At 42.5% G+C, this 18,108-nt stretch overlaps 1 protein-coding gene across 10 annotated transcripts in view; it reads left to right on the forward strand.

The window, feature by feature from the left end:
* The window catches only part of NRXN2 (neurexin 2), a 2,155,080-nt gene that overhangs the window by 2,018,155 nt on the left and 118,817 nt on the right, over positions 1-18,108 (forward strand). For 7 of the 10 annotated variants that reach the window (XM_078660761.1, XM_078660766.1, XM_078660762.1 and 4 more), the window contains one exon: positions 10,083-10,172. The exons of the other annotated variants lie outside the window; for them this stretch is intronic. In XM_078660761.1, coding sequence (XP_078516887.1) covers positions 10,083-10,172 — 90 coding nt within the window. The remainder of the gene's footprint in view (positions 1-10,082; positions 10,173-18,108) is intronic. 10 annotated transcript variants of the gene reach the window in all.

Genomic DNA, 18,108 nt, shown 5'->3' on the forward strand with positions numbered 1-18,108 from the left:
CAATGAAATTGGTAGCAAGTGTCAGCCTATGAGATTTTCAACTACTCAGGCCTTTGTGCTGTGATAACACGATAATCAGAAGTGACTGTCAATTGTTCTTCCTAACGAAATAGTTAATCGTCATACTTTCGACATCATGAATTGATATAGTGGTTCCTTGTCATCGTCTCATCTTTCTTAATGAGATGCAACGAGGACCACGTATTAACACTCATTCCTAAAAGAGCAATGACATCATTGCCCGATGGGAGCCTTACAGTCTTCATGAGGACAGGGCAAGGATCCTATGCAAGCTGTGCATCCTTCACCGGGTGATAACAAGGGGTCACTGTCAACTATTCCCTTTTGATAAAGGGATAGAAGTTAGTTATTGCCACATTTACATACGAAGATCTCATGCATTCATTGGCAGGTTTCCCTCCACATAAGCAGACACCATGCATTCGTTGGCGGGCTCTCAACCCACATAAGGAGATAACAGTACTTCCTGCCATATATGGAGATATCATGCACTTATTGCCAGTCGTTCATACTATGTAAGGAGATAGCATGCACTCACTATCCGTCGTAAATACCAATTGAGGAGATAGCATGCACTCACTATCCGTCGTAAATACTAATTGAGGAGATAGCATGCATTCACTATCAGTCGTGAATACTAATTGAGGAGATAGCATGCACTCACTATCAGTCGTTAATACCAACTAAGGAGATAGCATGCACTCAGTATCAGTCGTTAATACCAACTAAGGAGATCGCATGCACTCACTCAATCCTTAATACCAATTAAGGAGATCGCATGCACTCATTCAGTCATTAATACCAATTAAGGAGATCGCATGCACTCACTCAGTCCTTAATACCAATTAAGGAGATCGCATGCACTCACTCAGTCGTTAATACTAATTAAGGAGATAGCATGCACTCACTATCAGTCGTTGATACCAATTCGGGAGATAGCATGCATTTATTGCCAGTTATTCTTTCCACATGAGCAGATAGCATGCCCTTGTTGCCAATCTTCAATCTCACGTAAGGTGCTAGCATTCATCAGTTGCCAATCTTTCGTTCCACGTACGGAGATAGAATGCACTCTCGTTGACAGGCTTTCAGCCCACACAGAGAGATCGTATGCACTCATTGCCTGTCTTGCATACCTTTTAAGAAGATAAAATTGACTCGTTTCAAGATTTTCCTTCCACTCAAGGAGACATCATGTACTCTTTGCCAGTTTCCGTCTCAAATAAGAAGCTAGCATTCATTTATTGTCGGTCTTTCATCGATCTCATTGCCAATCTCATCCCTTTTAAGGAGATAGACAGTACTCAATGCCAGGCTTTCAATTGTCTTAAGAAGATGTGGAACGTCTTTCATCCTTCCAGGGCAATATCTTAGTGGTCAATTATCTTTCACATCCTGGTGGAGTTTGGGTGTCAAACGTAATCGTTCCACAGAGCGAGGAGAAATAAAATAAGGACCAGTTGCCAGTTTCCAGGGTCTTGGCGGATGGAGGGGGTGATAAAATGCAACATATTCAAGCACTCAAAGATACCCAGAATGCGATCATTCACATAAAGCCAAGTCCTACTATGAGCCTTGTATGAAGGAATGGCCATTCATAATTGGCTAGTAATATTTGAGTCCCTCCCTTTCCTCTTTAACAAAGTGCAATTTTTGGCAAGTTCTTTGGAGTTCTGGGTAAAAGAGCCTCCGCTCTATGGAAGTCATCAGAAATATGTGTAATACTGTACAGCTATACTTTTGTTTCTGCTTACGGTGGTGGCATTCTTACATACTTTCTAAATGCATGCCGGGATATTGGTCAGACCTACTGCTCTCAGGAAGAGAATGGAATGTAGTTGTCAAACCTGGCAGAAAACATGGCACATCCAAATCGATCAACATATCAAACATCCATTTTGGAGGAAGCTTTTTACCTGAAGATTGATTTTCTCTGTTTTAACTCACAATTTTGGTGATTTTTATATGTCACTTCCTGCCAAAACACCAGAAATCCGTGTACGCCAAGAATACATTGGACTATGTCACACCATTACAGGCAGACTCTCTGTCTCGTGTCTGATTTTTTGGGAAAGTGGCACACCCTTGGATGCCAGAGGAGAACAAGCCTGGCGTCTGGAAACCTACCGGATAGGGAACAAAAATAAGGTAGCCGCATAACCTGTACACAGTTGTTCCCAGTTTGTGTCTGATGTTCATGGATTTACGGTCTAAATGTCCAAATCCGGAATATCAAGGTGTTTTTATGCTAGTCAGTAAAGTTTGGCTGAGGAAGAATTAGGCAGACACATTCAAGGGTAGTTGGCACATCCCATTGGCACATCAATGAATATATTAAAACATAGTGTCTACGAAAGTCTGCTAGTACTACACAGCATCAATAAACATCTCTGAGAGGTGCCCACTGCGAAGCTCCTTTTGATTGGACAGTCACTTACCTTGCAGGCATTTTGTGATCTCTTCATGCACGCCTTGAATTAGGGTCTGTTTTTTTTTTATTGTCACAGCAGGTTAGTCTCCCCTGGTTACCCCTCTGGGTTTAGGCAGGAACACGGAATTCAAGATAATACCGATAGACAGGTGTCAGAGGCAGAAACATTCGTCTTGACATGCTGAGGTCTTCGAGAAATGGTTACTCACCTCACATGCACATCCCAACATGTCCGGAGGGAGTGAGACACTGCCAGGACGGCATTGTTTTCAAGGTAAGGCAGCATCTTACTTCCTTGGCACCGTGACGTAGCTGTGCCAGTTCCGACTAAGCGCCTCCCTGACATCCTTCCTCCACCAGCACCTGGCCGGCCTTGGGCATGGGCGAGCTGGGCCCAGGCGCTGGCGCTAATATTTTGTGGGTCGGCGCACGGAGCTGCGAGCAGCAGCACGTCCATCCCAGTTGGTCTCAATGGGGTTCCAGTGAAGACGTTTTAATCAGCCCATAATGTACCTCAGCGTAATTGTTGGCACCCCATCAACTCTGTGCCCTCCTTCCATCATCCTCGCACCTCCTGCCATCACACCTCAATGACTCCTCACCCCCACAACAAACACCAAATTTTCTTTCGTTCAGGGCACTGTCCCTGTCAATCCAATTTAGGGTCGCCTTACCAGCCGCTACCTCTGGTATCCGCTCCCCACTTCTGGGTTCGATAACAACCTCCACCACCAGCCTAACGTGGCTGTGTCTATTGGCCAGAACTTTTCTGAGCTGGACACTGCGATGCTATACCCGTCTGGAAACATGTTAGTATTGTTATCTCTCTCCACTATGCTGGAAATGTCCAGTTCTTGATGCTAAAAGCCCCGCCCCCCCAAGGACAGCGCTTAATGTCTATGGTCGGGTGTTCCATCAGTACTGAACGCCTCCCAGGTACGCCTTCTCTTCGAACACTATTTCTACAGGACCCTTGGCTCACTCCTCTACTTATACCACTCCCTCTCTGCAGTGACGCAGAGCGCCTCTGGGCACATCAGTCTCATTGGAGAGACTTCTGAAGCTGATTGAGGTAAAGGACACATGCTTCTTCTCATTGGTTTCTTGTGACGTGTGTATGCTAGTACACCTTGAACCCAACATCATAATGTCCTAAAGGAACATCTCTTCTCCTGATCCCACATGTTTCCAACAGAAAGCTGCTAATAATAATCTCACTGTCCTCTCCGCTTAAACCAGGCCTTTTCATATGTGCTTAACACTTAGTGGCTAGTGCCAGAAATTAAAATGCAGTTTCCCATGGGTGGCCTGCACCAGACCAACCTGTTTCACAAGTATAAGATTCCAGAGGCGGTTTGGTCATTAACTCAATCTGGCTAATACCCACCTGGCTGGCTCCTTCAAGTGACTTGGCGACAGCCTCCTTCTGGGTTAGAGCCCATCACTTAGTCATTTAGGGCTGCTTAGCTGCAGGCGTTTACATTTCTTCTCATAGTACCACCAAAGATGCATGTTTTTAAGCAGCCTTATGCTGGACATATTGTGTGCTGCATCTCCTCACTCAAGTGACCTTGTGAACAAGACACTTCCGCATAGCTCAAGCTCACAGCATACAGGGCTGCATGAGGAATATTCAGCCTAAGCCTCTTCAAAGGGTCTAGGTCATGTCGCTGGAAGCATCACTGTCCTCTCCTGTGTAGGCCTCTTTCAGAGCAGTGGTTGTAAGTAAGAGTGGAGCTGGCATCTTAACTTAAACGACAGATACTGCTGAAGAGGCAGACTCCAACATAAGAAAGAGATGGCATGCCTCCTTTAAGGATTCTTAGGATATTTGAGCTGTGTTTTGTCAGAAGGGTTTTAGAATTGCAGTGATTAACTATAGTAGGGTGGATCCAGCCCACAAAACCTGGTGCTTCATGTTCTCTGGATATGAAGAAAGTCACCATCTCCAGCATTGAATCTTTCATAGATTAACAAGATTGAATCTTCACTGTCATAGACGTGGTTGACCCATGGTAGTTATAACAAGTAGTGTCAAGAAAGCATTATTTCCAAAGTTCCAACAAGTGACATTGTTAACCAATTCACATCGTTTTAATAAGAACCAAACTTCAACCAATCAGAAGCAGCTCCTGAAGCACTCTTCCCCTCAAGGGCCGCATCCATCCGATTCCTCACTGCACGTTGTGTGACAGGGGGTCTCCCGAAGCTCTGCTCAGTTCTTCAGTGTTTCAGTTGATATCCTTCAACTTCAGACCATTAACTGAAATTCGCCTGTCAGCAAGCGTAATCTCCAGCCACCAACCTGTAATCAACCATAACCCACGTAAACTCAATGCAAATATAAATTATTTAAACCTCAATGGCACGTGCAAATGGTAATCTCAACAAAAATATATGGCAAACCACTCGCAATCGTACAGAAAGGCAGAAGAACTGCGTAATCAGGGTATGGTGCAGGAAGTGGCTGATCAGGGGGTAAAGCATCAAGATGCTCAGAGAGTAATCACATTGCGCAGACCTGACAGGACTACAGGTGAGGTGGTTTAAGGTTGTGGTCTAGGGATGGGGGTCCTGCTTCTGAAGGCTTTTTATCAAAATTAAAACTGACCAACATTGATCCTCGGAAAGGCTGGCAGCATTTATCCTGAGCTCAAATCCTTCATCAAAATCGACTCTTCGTGTGCACTGCCCAGGGTTTAGCCCTAATCCTGCAGGAGTTTTCCTGGGCCAGTAATTTGACAACTATTCCCCGTTTTACTCTCCACAGAGAAATTGGTCATGCATAAGTGATCTGCTGTGGTTGAATTGATTTTGGCTGCACTACGCCCAAAGCCTGGAGCTTTGATGGCCACGTTCATTTACAGGCGGCTAACAAAGGAATTTAAAAAACTGGCTCAGCTCACCAAAGGCCAAGAGAGGAGGAAGGGGGTATACCTCATATGCTCAGGGAGTATTGTCACTGTGCCTCAAAGTTCTCAGACACATGGAAAGGAGATTTACTGAAAACATAAGACGAGGCGGGATGAGATCTTGTGGACACCTGAGTCTGCCCATCTTCATTTCACTTGCCATAGAGGGGTCACTTTCCCACATCGATTAGGCAGGAGGATGTCAGAAAAAAAATGATGGACACCAGAAATCAGAGAAATCTACATTTTACACGGGTATGTAAATTGTTTCCATGTGACACATGGACTGACTATGGACATCACATCTCTCGCTCTCTCTTTCTCTCTCTCTCGTTCTCTCTTTCTCTCACTCTCTTACTGTCCCTTTGCCAACTCCTTCTCATCCTATCCCGCTTTGTTCCATCTCTCACTGTTTCACTCTTCCCACCCCCACTCTGTCTATCTTCCTTTCATTGCATCATTTACCTTTAAGTGTTGCTTACATTATCTTAACATCACTCAATTTTTGTGTCTTTCTCAGCCTGCAAGCCTCTTTGTCACTCACCGTATTTCTTTTTTTCTCCTACTTCCATACTGTTTGATTCTTTAAGTCATGGCCTTCTTTCCATTCACTTCCGGTGTTCTAGCTTTTTCTCTAGCTTTATGTTCTGTTATGTCTTAACTTCCTTCAACACTTCTCACAAACGAACCCTTCCAGGTCCATTTGTGTCATTCCTTTCACTTCCTGGCAGGCTGCCAAGCACTGACCGCTGGCTAGAATATTTCATGGACTTTGGTTGCCTCAAAATAAAGCTCTAGATAAAAAGTTTTAATAGAGGGTCGGAGGTAAAGCAATGGATGTATCGATTTGTTCCCAGCCACATGTGGCACAACTGCTGCAGCTCTTGTAGGCTATAACAGTGCTATGCGGAACCGTCCAAAAACTATGCATGTTCAGCACCCTTCAGGAAAGCTCCAAAGCTCGCTTGAGCCTTCTTTATGTCCTATCGGCTGTCGCTCCGAGTCCAGAAGTGTCCCACGACTCGTCCAGCACAGATTCCAAACTGCTTGTGTATAGGGCCTAACCTGCTCAATGGAGGCCCAGTGACTTCACCTGATGGATAGTTATTTGCCCAGTGTTGGGATCCACTTTTCAAGCACAGGTCCCATGATTTTGACGCCCTATTCTGGTCCGCCTAATGCAGTGTGTCCAGTGGATCCACAAATCACACAAGACGTGTGCTGTTCTTATTGGCTTCATTACGGTTTGGTACCACATTTGATTTCCATTATTCACAGCTTTGAGAAAGCTCGTGAGGGAATGGTCCCAGAGCGAAACATGTGTTTTCTGGAACCCTTATCAAGAAGTTGGTTATCAGCCTTATGAGCACATTTTAATCTGACGAAGAAACAATTTTGAAGATTAATCAACTTGATTGAAAATGAATACGTACAAAAGTAATTAGTTTGAATCAAGCTTCTATAACTGCAAGTTTATTGCTGTATGTTAAGGTCATTCCAAGAAAGAAGTCATGCATCACCAGCGAATCCACAGCAGTTCCACGATAAGGGTACCATGGCCCTTAATACATACCTATCTTTAATGCCTTTTTTGCTTGTCGAATGGTCATAGCTGGACGTTACAGAATAAGTGCCTGGGCTGTGCTGACACAAGCCACGTGTTCCTTGATATAGTGAGGGATTCTTTCGTCAAATTAACCCGAATGCAGGAATATGATTCCCATCACAAAGGTGCTGGCTCTCGCGTGTCCCTTGTTTGCATTTAAGTCTCGTGGTTGACAATGTGCGGAGGTTGGTCTGGAGATGTTCCTGGAACATATGTATTTTGACATTGGTACATTCTTGGGCGGTGGCATAGCTAGCCCTCTGGCTACCCGTGGCGGTCCCTGCGTTTGCCGGCCTGTGGCGGCATCATTGAAGAGAGGGATGCTGGAGAGATTTCTCCAATTGACTCCCCATGACGGCTGAAGAACGGGAAGGGTAGGGGGGTGCCGGAGATTGTCGTCCCCAGATGGCAGGTAAGAGCGGGGGTGGCTGCTGCCCTCAAAGCTCGCCAGTTACTGGGTAACTGTCGACATGCACTGATTCACTGGAATAGAGATCTGAAGATTTGTCCATGTGCACCGACTAGCTGGGAGACATTCCCAGGAATCTATGTGCATTGAACTGGAATCACCATGCTAGAGTGCCCTAGATATGTGCATCTGCCCCAAAAAATTTATGGCGGTCTATCTGTGTGCACTGACTTACTGGAGTCTATTTGGAGGCTAGGGAGCCTATGCGTACTGGCCAACTATGAGACATTTCTTGGGGGCATGCTGCCTGATGACATTCTGGAGCCGGCAGTATTTCCACTGGTTGTTTGGGAGATATTCCATGTCCCTGTATAAGTGCACCTACTGGTGATGGTTGTATGTCGGAATATCATGCACATATTATACTACAAAAATATAGTAGTTTCAATATCAACTATTAAACAGTTGCGAAAGTAAGTATATATAGGTAAAGATTAATTTACAATACTTAACTCCACATCTATATACCTTGAAGATGAATGTGTATATATGTGTAATTAAGTTTTGTAAATCGGTACCTTCCTTTATATAAAATGTCCTTAGTGATATTTTGGCAGTCATATATTTGCCTTATGATATTTTGGTAGTTGAGACTCCTTCTACTAGTCTGTATGCAGCTTATTATGGCCCACTTGGCCAGGTGACATTTCTGGGGCCCTATGCATGCATGTGCAGAGACCCACAAGAAACATACCTCACTTTGACCTATCTGTAGACAAAGACTGGCTGGAACTTATTTTTCCTATCACATGGATTTATATGAGACATACATATCTAACACTTTGTCAGCATGTCTTCTCTAGAGCAGTACAGAAAGGGACTTCTTCCTCTTGTGTTAAATTAAGCAAGATGGAAAACAACATGCTTTTACAACATGTCTTTACATGGAACAGGACTTAAAGCGAAACATTTGTAACATTTCACTGAGGCATACGATTGGTTGATTTATATTCCTTTACTTTTAACAACAGAAGATGGACATTTCCTAAGCCTTGTCATGAGACAGGGCCAGCTCAGCTCCATCTACGAGTGCCTTCCAACGGGTTGGCAAGGCTTGAACGAAACATGCTTCTCAGATCTTACCATGAGACATATTCCTTGAGGATGTCTCTAAAGTAGCGTTATCTGAAATGTATCTTATTGTTTTTATGTGAAACATGATTGGCTGATGTCAATTGTCCACGATTAATCTCACATTCTGCTACCTTAGCTTGCAGCATGCAAACTTTCTCTGGATTTTTGACCCTGAAACTTTGAGGACTGAAGCGTGTTCCTCACATTCACCTTCTCTTGACATGAGACTCAGTAACTTAAGTATTCTTAATGCTTCAGCTAAAAGACACGTCTTGAATGCATCTTTGGAGCAGGATTGCCAAGGCCACAAGCATTAAGTCTATCCAAAGTTCCCTGGGAAGACATTTCAGTTCTACATTTCCTACTTTCTGTTTCCCCGGTATTACATTTTTCGCTGCCCCTGTAAACATCTCCGAAATCCACTCCATCTTTATAAACCCTCCTTGTTCAACATGTTTTCTCAAAATGTGTATTCCCAAGTCCTTAGCGGGGCATACCTTTTTTGGCTGCCCATCAGAGATGTAGCGTTTAAGAGTACAAGAGAAAAATCGGATGTTTAGGACTGGCGCGTGAAATAACTTTATACATTATCTATCTAAAGTTAAATCATTTATAGTCAGGGGTCTTCCTAAAATCTGGCATGGCTATGCCCCTCTTGGAATACCATTACAAACCCTGAAGTATACTACGGAAATACAAATCTGGTGTGTAAATCTTCTGTATTTTATCCAGTATGTCTTGACATCTATTTTATAAATAGCCATACAAACTGGCAGAAAAACAAACCATTTAGAATTGATGTTTCAAAGCTGCAATTAGTCATCGCTCTGGAAGCCCTCCAAGATGTCCGCCGTGTTGGTGAGGGGTGCCTTTTTTAGGTGTGGCCAATAAAAATAGAGCGATATTTCTGAAGACATCCATCTAGCAGAAAAGAAGGAATGGACGAACTGCCTACGGAAACTGTTTCTAAGGTTATTACTGTGAATTCTTTGCATTTCTAATGTATTTTATTCCCAGCATGCTTTTCATTGTGAAGCCATTACCGACACAGTGCCTACAGTGCCGTTTGTGAGGGGCGGTCTTACCATCCATCGCATTTGCTGGAAAATCCACTTGTATGTCTAAAGCTATTGTAAAGGATTGGAAATGTAATTTGTATGTGCACGTTCAATTCTGAAAATGTATTCGCCCTTCCTTCCAAAGAATCACATAGAAAATTGTGTTTAGAGAAAGGTTGAATGAAAGAACAGTAATGTTTAATTAAAAAAAAATGAACAAAATGATTATAAACTGCATTTAAAAGTCTGCATTTGCTTCTAAATCATGCATAAATATGTTTAACTGAACCTAGAGAGGCCATTCCTTAAACCGGTTTAAATATGTGTAACTAGCTGCATACTGTCTAATCTTTCTAAACCCCTAACTCCCTTAAAAATAAGCTCTTATTTTTTTTATCCACCACTAACCCTTATTTCTCGCTAAATCTTTGACCATGTACTTATAAATGCTAACATGAACTTTGACCTTCCAGATCTTAACGTCTGAAATGTCTCTTTAAACTTTTTAAAGGAAACTTTGATAACGAACGCCTGGCGATTGCTAGACAGAGAATCCCATATCGTCTGGGCCGAGTAGTAGATGAGTGGTTACTCGACAAAGGTAATTAAAGAAAATCAATTCAAGTTAATTAAACATTTGATTAAAGGTGCAGAGCTCTTGGCGGAGGGGCATCCTGAGAGGGAGCAGACAGTCTCTGGTGGTTTGCTTCCTTGCCCGGTTATTGTGTATCCACCCTGTATCTACAGGGATTGTGGACATCAGCAGAGTAGACCAGGAGCACAACACCTGACTGTAAGAAAAGCCCAGAGCTCTGAGAATTAGGCCAAATTAGTTAATTCAATAGTGTCAGAAAATTGGATCAAGCCCAGAATAAAGAACATCATGGCCCTGGTCTTTAGATTCCTCCGTGCCACGGTTCTTTTCTTGGTAGTAAGGCGTTTTGCACTTTGCAGGGTGAATGATGACTGGTTTGGTTGAAACAGACGGTGACAGGGACTGGTGAACTATTAATGTGTATACAGTGGGAACGCTTGATGAAGTTAAATGCATCATACGTGGGATCTGATGAAGTTGGATTTAGATGAAGATTGTCGAGATTAGGTGAGACGCAATACAGACTTAATTTAATGCAAGGTAGGTGAGTTAAGCTTGGTGCACTTGATGAACATGAGTATGCGCGACCAGCTGCAATTTTCATTATGGCCTTTCTCGGGGCTTAGCACAGTTGACAACAAATGACTTTTAAAACTTTTTAGTAGAGGTAAGGTCTGTAAGAGAGGATTCACAACACTTGGTCCATAAATGGGCACTACTTTGTAATTAGTAAAAAACTTTCTTTGAATTGTTGAGAAGAGAGGCTTGTGTAGTTGTTTTTAGTTAAGACTGCTTAGTTACTCATGGGTGAGTACTAGTACTATCATGTACAGAAGAGGTTTTATCTGTTTTAACACTGTCAACTTTTTTTGACCTACCTCTACGTCAGACCTAATGTGTGTGAAAGATGGCCGTAATGCTTGCGATTTTTTAAAGGTGAGGTTTTCTGCAGTTGCATAGAGAGAAGCATTGTGTCTTAGAGAGGAGACAATACCTTTGGTGCTTATCTAAAGGTAAGTTTTGTGTATTTAAGAATATGTAAGACTTGGTGCAGGTACACTCATGGAAGTGGGCTGTTTTTACCAATTGTCAAGCATGGTGTAACTCTGGAGAGGTAAATCCTCAGAATAGTGATTTGTTGGTGTGGTGGATTCTGTAGCATACAGATTTAATTTGGTTGATTGAGGCCTTGAGTATTTAATATTAGTTTGGACTTTTGGTAAGTTAGGTTTTTTTTAGTTCTACTTTGCTATGTTAAATTGGGTAAAAGGGTTTGCAGTTGGGTTTAGCCATAAGTGTGATCAAAGCTTGAGTTAGTTCTGCCAGGCCGGATTTAATTAAGTTTGCAGAAATTCTGTCTATACTGCGGTTCTTTTGTGATACCTGATACAGTGGAGTTTAGGAGTGACATTGTCTACATTAAGATTGATGAGGCTATATCTAGTTGATGTCAGACGTGATTCTCTCTCCTTTAAGTTTTTTACAAGTAGATCACATTAAAGGTAAGCTAGTCAACACAACGCTTTGAAAACCCCCTTGCACTCAATTTGGATGTGACGCAGTTGACTTTTAGTACCGTAATGCTCCATGTAGTCAGTTTTAGATATGGCCCTGTCTAGAAGGAAATGGTTCAGGACCAATGTAATAGGTATTAGTTGTGGTTGAATCTAGATAATATGTTGCCAATAAACCTAGGTTTAGTTGAGATCCAGTAAAACAGAACTTGGTTTAGTGAAATTAGCTGAATATAGAGGTGATCTGGTTTAAACAACGTTAGGACCTATTTTATGACACAGAGATTGGGTAGACTCTGCATTTTCTTTATTATCAGTTTTATCAACTAGGTCCTAGTGGTCAAGATCCGATAATGAGTAATAACTTGGATCGCAGAAGAAAACATTTAGGTTATTTCTTCCCATGAGTTTCCCACTGTTTTGGAAGCTCTCTCGGACTCATGGCTCATGCCCCTCCTAAGGAGCTCTGTGCCTTTAACACCTAAACCTAATGGGGGGAAAGGGTCGTTTAACATTAATTTAACTATCCAATAACTTGCTTAGCTTATTCGAATGATAAACCGAATGTAATCTTTAACTAAATTAGCACCAGCGTTTGTTAAACCATAAGCAATAACCGCCGCGTAACGAGTATTTCTAAACTGATGTGATGATGTTTAAATGTTCTTTAATGTTTATAAATGATTGTATTAAAAAAAAGTTAAAGGGACTTTAATTGCCAATTAAAATCAACAAACCAAACAAAAACTTATCTGCTGAGCCGGGGTCACTTTCTTTTAACCCTTTGAGTGCTGGGATTGTTTTTAAACCACTCAATTTCCGGAGCAATGTCACTGTCAACCATCCAACCTAACCTCTTCTGCGACTAATGCAAAGATGTGAATAGGCATGCTTGATTGAATTTTAAAGTATACTATTGAAAATCGGTGCATAAGCAGGCCTTGGGCAGAATGAGACTTCAGTGCCCATTGGGCTCCGTTAGTGAAGTCTGGAAATTGGTTGTCCCTTCCACCCCCCTTCTCCAGGCCATCATCATGTCAAGATCTTCCACAGAAATTTTGTGCCGCTACATAGTAAAATCTGTTCAACAAAATGGCTACTTGGCCCTTTACGTGCCAGAGACTTTGGCATTCTTCAGTTAGATCCCCATGCATGGCCAGCGAATGGATCTGACAACTAGAAGGAAACACAATTACTTGTGTGTTGGCTCAAGGGAATTACAACTGATGGGTTAGGTGTTGACGGAAATGTAGGGTGAGGAAGGCCACCAACATGTGGTTTAGGGGGTCGGAGCACCGCAAAACATTTTTTCTGAAACTCGCTGAGCACTTCTTGCCCACAGAATAGTTCTGAAAGGCAGTGGAATGAACAGTTGTTGATTAGGGCTTGGTTTGGGACTGTGATGAATTCTCACCTGACTTTCTTGTTATAGAGTCGTCTTATGTTAATTAACGGTGATGGTAAGAACTGGTTTGTCGGCGGCACATGTTTGGGTTTTTCAAGCTTCCCAGAGCAAATGGTGTTCATTGAACCCATTCAGAAGTATGTGAATAAGGAAAAAGTGATGGTCCCAAATAGGAGTCTTGTTTTGATCCATCACATCTTCTCTGTATCTGTAACCCCTCTCCCCATGCCCAGTGCAGAGGTCCCTTGGTAGTGTATATTACCTGTCTACTTTATAGTCCTTGGAAAGGTGCTTAACAATTGCCGGAGGAGCACTATGAAGGAGAGTACATGTCACAGTCACTCAAACCTGCACGAAGGCCCCTGTCTTACCAACACAGCCACTGGAGTACTATTATCAGTATTGACATTAGCCCTTGTTTCACGTGGGCTGATGTCAAGGGCGCTGTCTTCCATTTGATCCTCAATTTTCCCGAGACTACTTGGGGCAGGATGTAAGCTCACTTTCCTTTGGGTATTGATTGGGCAGTCCTGCAATATTGTTAGAGGTGATATATTGAATATCTGTGGTGTGGTGAATGATTTTGGATCCGTTTGCCTTCGCAATATAGAGCTGGCTTTTCCTTTCCTGGTCTGACCATCAACCATTATGGGTCATTACCATCTTTTTTGGGCAGACTGATCAAAATCTGAAGTCTGAAGGCCCTTCCAGGCATTAGCAAACAGCTTCCTGCACAGCTAGCGAGCCACTAGATGACAATTCTCTAGAGAATGGCAAAGATGCATTGGCATGGAAACTTGTCTTGTTGTACCCTTTCGTCATGTGTGTGAACAACGTTTGCAACCCTACTACTAGGTCCTGCATCCAGGGGCATAGCTTCCACTGGTGCAGCAAGCCCAGTGGCACAGGGGCCACTAAACCTAGATTATTGCTGGATTTTATAATTTAAAGAGCAGCCATGCTGGGGAGGCAATTCCCTGCTTGTGCTATGGGCCATGACACACTTACCATGCTACTGCCTGCATCTGTTCTCTGTGTGAGGAATGAGCAATTCTGTCATGGAGAGGTAGGAGGAACCTAATGCTGGGTATGCAACTGCCTGCATCTGTTCTATGGGTGTGGAAAGAGCAATTCTGCCATGGAGATGTAGGCTGGCACCTAAGACTCATGATCTGCTAGCTACAGCTGGCTTCTCTTTTCGCACAGATTGGCCAATTCTCAAATTCATGACCCACTTATTTCTGGCAGGATGTAGCGGTTCATAGTTAATGTAAGGGACATCCCCTGACTGCTCCTTACTGGGAGGTCGTAGGTGAACATATACATTCAAGTTTGTGTCCCAAGCAAATCAGCAAAGATGCTTGCTTTCATTTCCATGACTGATGTGAAATTGCAAAGATCAAAACTGCCAGGTATTTTTACATCTTTGTGCTTTGCTCACAGATGTTCTTTGTACCGGGTATTGTTGGTAAATACTACACTCTCCAGCCACTGACATATTCCTTGCTTTTCAGAGAGGATTGTGGGTAAATGTTGCATATTAATGCTACTATTTAGTGGCATCAATTTCAAATGGAATTATGGGTAAAAGCCCCTCACACCAGCACCCAATCTACCCTACACTTTTTAAAGGTGGCAATGGATTTATGATCCATACTTCAGCTTCTAGACAGAGTCAGTCTTTTCAAAGAGAATTTGTGGGTAAATGTATTACACCCATACGGCTGGCATTTGGGATCCCCTAGAATCGAAACAGTACTGCATCTCTCAGAGTAGGGATGGGGGCATGTTTCACAATGTAACACCAAAAAGTTTCTGTCCTTTTCAGAAGATTATGGACCTTCTTTTACATCCTGACAACTGAACCTCTATGTTGCTTTCAGATAGGACGTGGAGCAAAGTATGCACATTCCAATGTATTGGTCTATCTGGTGCAACTATGAACGTCGAATGTGGGTTTCTACCATGTGGCAGGCACTGGCAAGGGGCCCTCCTTTCTGAGGACTGTGGCTTTGCATCACGTCCCAGACTTGAGCAGGTGCAGCCCCTTCCCAGACATATGTAAGTACTTCCTTTGAAAGACCTTGTCTTGCATCATACCTTCCAGAGTCAGTCATTAGAAATTGTCTCACCCTTAAGTTAGGCACAGCCTCCTTCAAAGAGACTAATGGCTTGACGCTTTGCTTGCAGACAATTTGCACCCAAAGCCCCTTTCAGAAAGGCATGCCTTATTCTGCATGCATTACTTGACACTGCCTGTCCCTGGATGTGTTTCATAGTCCAGATATTTCCTGCAGCTGGCCCCTTCTGAAGTTCCTGTGGGCGAAATTTTGTCAATCTTCTCCTTCACTTGCTGTCAGTTTTCCAGGGTGTTGGGCCTACACTCTTACACCCTTCCTAATATTTTCTATAGCCATAGTGTGCGCCCCGCGAGCTGTAGAAACCATGGCTGAATTAGTCTTCCAAACTGAAAGCAGGTGCTCATCACTGCTCCTTCCGCCAGGCGGGTGAAAATGCAGCTCCACCACTCTTTCCAAATTCCCCAAACCCAAGAACCAGAGAAGCTGAGTGAGCAATAAATAATTTAAAAAAATCATAATAAACAAGATGATCTCAATTTAACCAGGAAACTAACGTCGAGGAGAGGACGTCGGGCTAAATAAGGCTTTAAAAAAATCCAAACGTTCGGGATTTCATGTAAACATCTAAATACATTCTAAACCAATTAATAATTTTTCTTAATAGAGAACTACCTCTGTACCGATCAAAATAGAAACTCAATAGAGAAACTCAGAGGGTTAAAAATGAGGATTTCAAATCATCCCCTTGCTATCTAAAGATTGGTTTTACGATTTTGAAGGATTAAAGGTCCAGTGGAATCCATTTGGATGTGTTAATGCGTCAGAAGGTCCCTTTAACATTTTCTGATTGCTTTTGTTGTATATTCTTCTGAATGGATGTGTGAGAGGGAAAGAGAGAGTGGGAGAGTTGGTTGTGATATCTGGCTGGGGTAGGTTTGCAATGTTTTGATGTATTTATGGATAAATCTATGATGCACGATAATACAGTGAGTGAGGGTCTGAGTTGAAACTATTCCGCACCTCCTATCTACCTTCAGTTTCCATCAGGTCTCTAGAGGTGCCTCTCTATCCCGAGAACCACGTGTAAGTGTTGCCAAAATGTTGTAAATAGATTAGGTAGGCAGCAGGATACACCTTCAGATTATTAAGATAGTACAGCAGAGCAGTAGACCTCACAGCTGACCAGACCATCAACTGCCAAGGCTGGAACTTCAACATACCGGATAGAACACTCATAGGTACTATGGGAGGTTGGGAAGGTGGGAACACAAAGAAAGGGCTACTGACACCAAGTAGCCATATTGAAAGAAGCATAAATATACAACAGTAAGCATTGTTCATTTTTAGCTTGTGTGCTCCCTTGGGGCACACATGATTGCAAATTGACCTTGAGTAAGAGATCTTAGGTTCCTCATAACAGATAACGGAATCATTGTGAGTTGATGGGGTTTAGATAATGCACAGATTTTAGTTCTAGGTAGACATTACCATTACTACCTGTTGTGGCGTTCTGTTGGCTGAACAACCATTTTCCTAGCATCTCTCCTATTAATGTAGATGCTTTAAAATGTTAGTTCATCTTCGCACAGATGGAACCCATGATTAAAGAATACCAGATATGCTGTCTTGTTCTTATACAACTGCATCCTACACACACCAAGCATAAAGGCCTTGGCCAATATAATGTAGTCTTTTACCATGAATGTTAAACAATTAGGCAGAGCAGTCACAATACTAATGAAGTTTAGTAGCCAGAGAAGAAAGTAGAATGTACACAGCAATGTAGTTATCCTGATCATATCAAATTGCCAACGGAGCAGCAAAAAATATAATTTTGCGAGAAATGTGAGGAATGGCAAGAGTATGTGAAGGGGAGATTCTCATAGATAGTAACTGATCTTGAGGATAATGGCCAATGTCCCCGATGTCAATGGAAAATACAGTTGAGTGTAAGCAGCTACGTACACCCTTTTGGATTGGGATCACAATTCCACCTGTTTACCAACACGAGGGAGTTATTTGAGAACAGTGTGAATAGTTACTTATTTATTTGTCTTTTACAAAGTGCTTTATTCCATGTGACTTATGTCACTCTACTATACGATTATCTTTAGGAGGATAAAACGGTAACATTGATTAAGATCAAGTTGTGTTGGGAATTGACACTGTTACGGATATTAGATCTGCAGACGGAATTAGGTATGTTCCACATTTGGGCTGGGAGAGAGTTCAATAGGCAAAAGTGAATCGCAGTGATGGAGTGGCCATCCAATTGAGCCAGTTTATGCTTTGGAATAGACATTGCCATGTTGCTGGTTGTCTAATGTTGTCAGTTGATTATTAGGGGTAAGTGTGAGGTGATTCTTTAGGAGGTAATATATCGAAACTACCAACTGGTGTGGAGGGTTGCACTTGTGAAGGAGCATTAGTGTCTGGATTTTCCAGTGGCTCTGAGACGGCCGTAAATAGAAGGAGCCCATTTAAAAGCATCTCTTAATTGTTAGGAGTAGTTCGAAAACCAAGAAGTGGTTAGCTTATGCATATTGTGCATGATCAGGAATATGATATGGCATATTTAGTGCAAGGCATAAGTCATAGATGGATAGCGAAAGGAAAGATGAAGAGTGTGGTTCTGTATTAGTAGTATGTTCTCATGATTATCCGGTTGTTTAGGTACAGTTGTAACCTCCAGTACAAATACAATTTTCCAATCATGGATTAGTGATAGTAAATATAGAACCTGAGATGTATGTACAGATGGAGGTAGAGCAAGGGTCAGGTATTGAGATTAAGATTCCCTTTTTAGAACAACAGCTAATTCGGGTCAGGAATGAGCTTGTTTGGATCTCTTGGCATTTGTGACTTTTTGTCCTGCTGATGAGTTGCAGTGAGGATCATGGTCACATTCTTGTTGCAATTTAGGTTATGTATGGGATAGGGAT

The sequence above is a fragment of the Lissotriton helveticus genome, chromosome 9 (assembly GCF_964261635.1).
Source record: "Lissotriton helveticus chromosome 9, aLisHel1.1, whole genome shotgun sequence".
Classification (NCBI taxonomy): domain Eukaryota; kingdom Metazoa; phylum Chordata; class Amphibia; order Caudata; family Salamandridae; genus Lissotriton; species Lissotriton helveticus.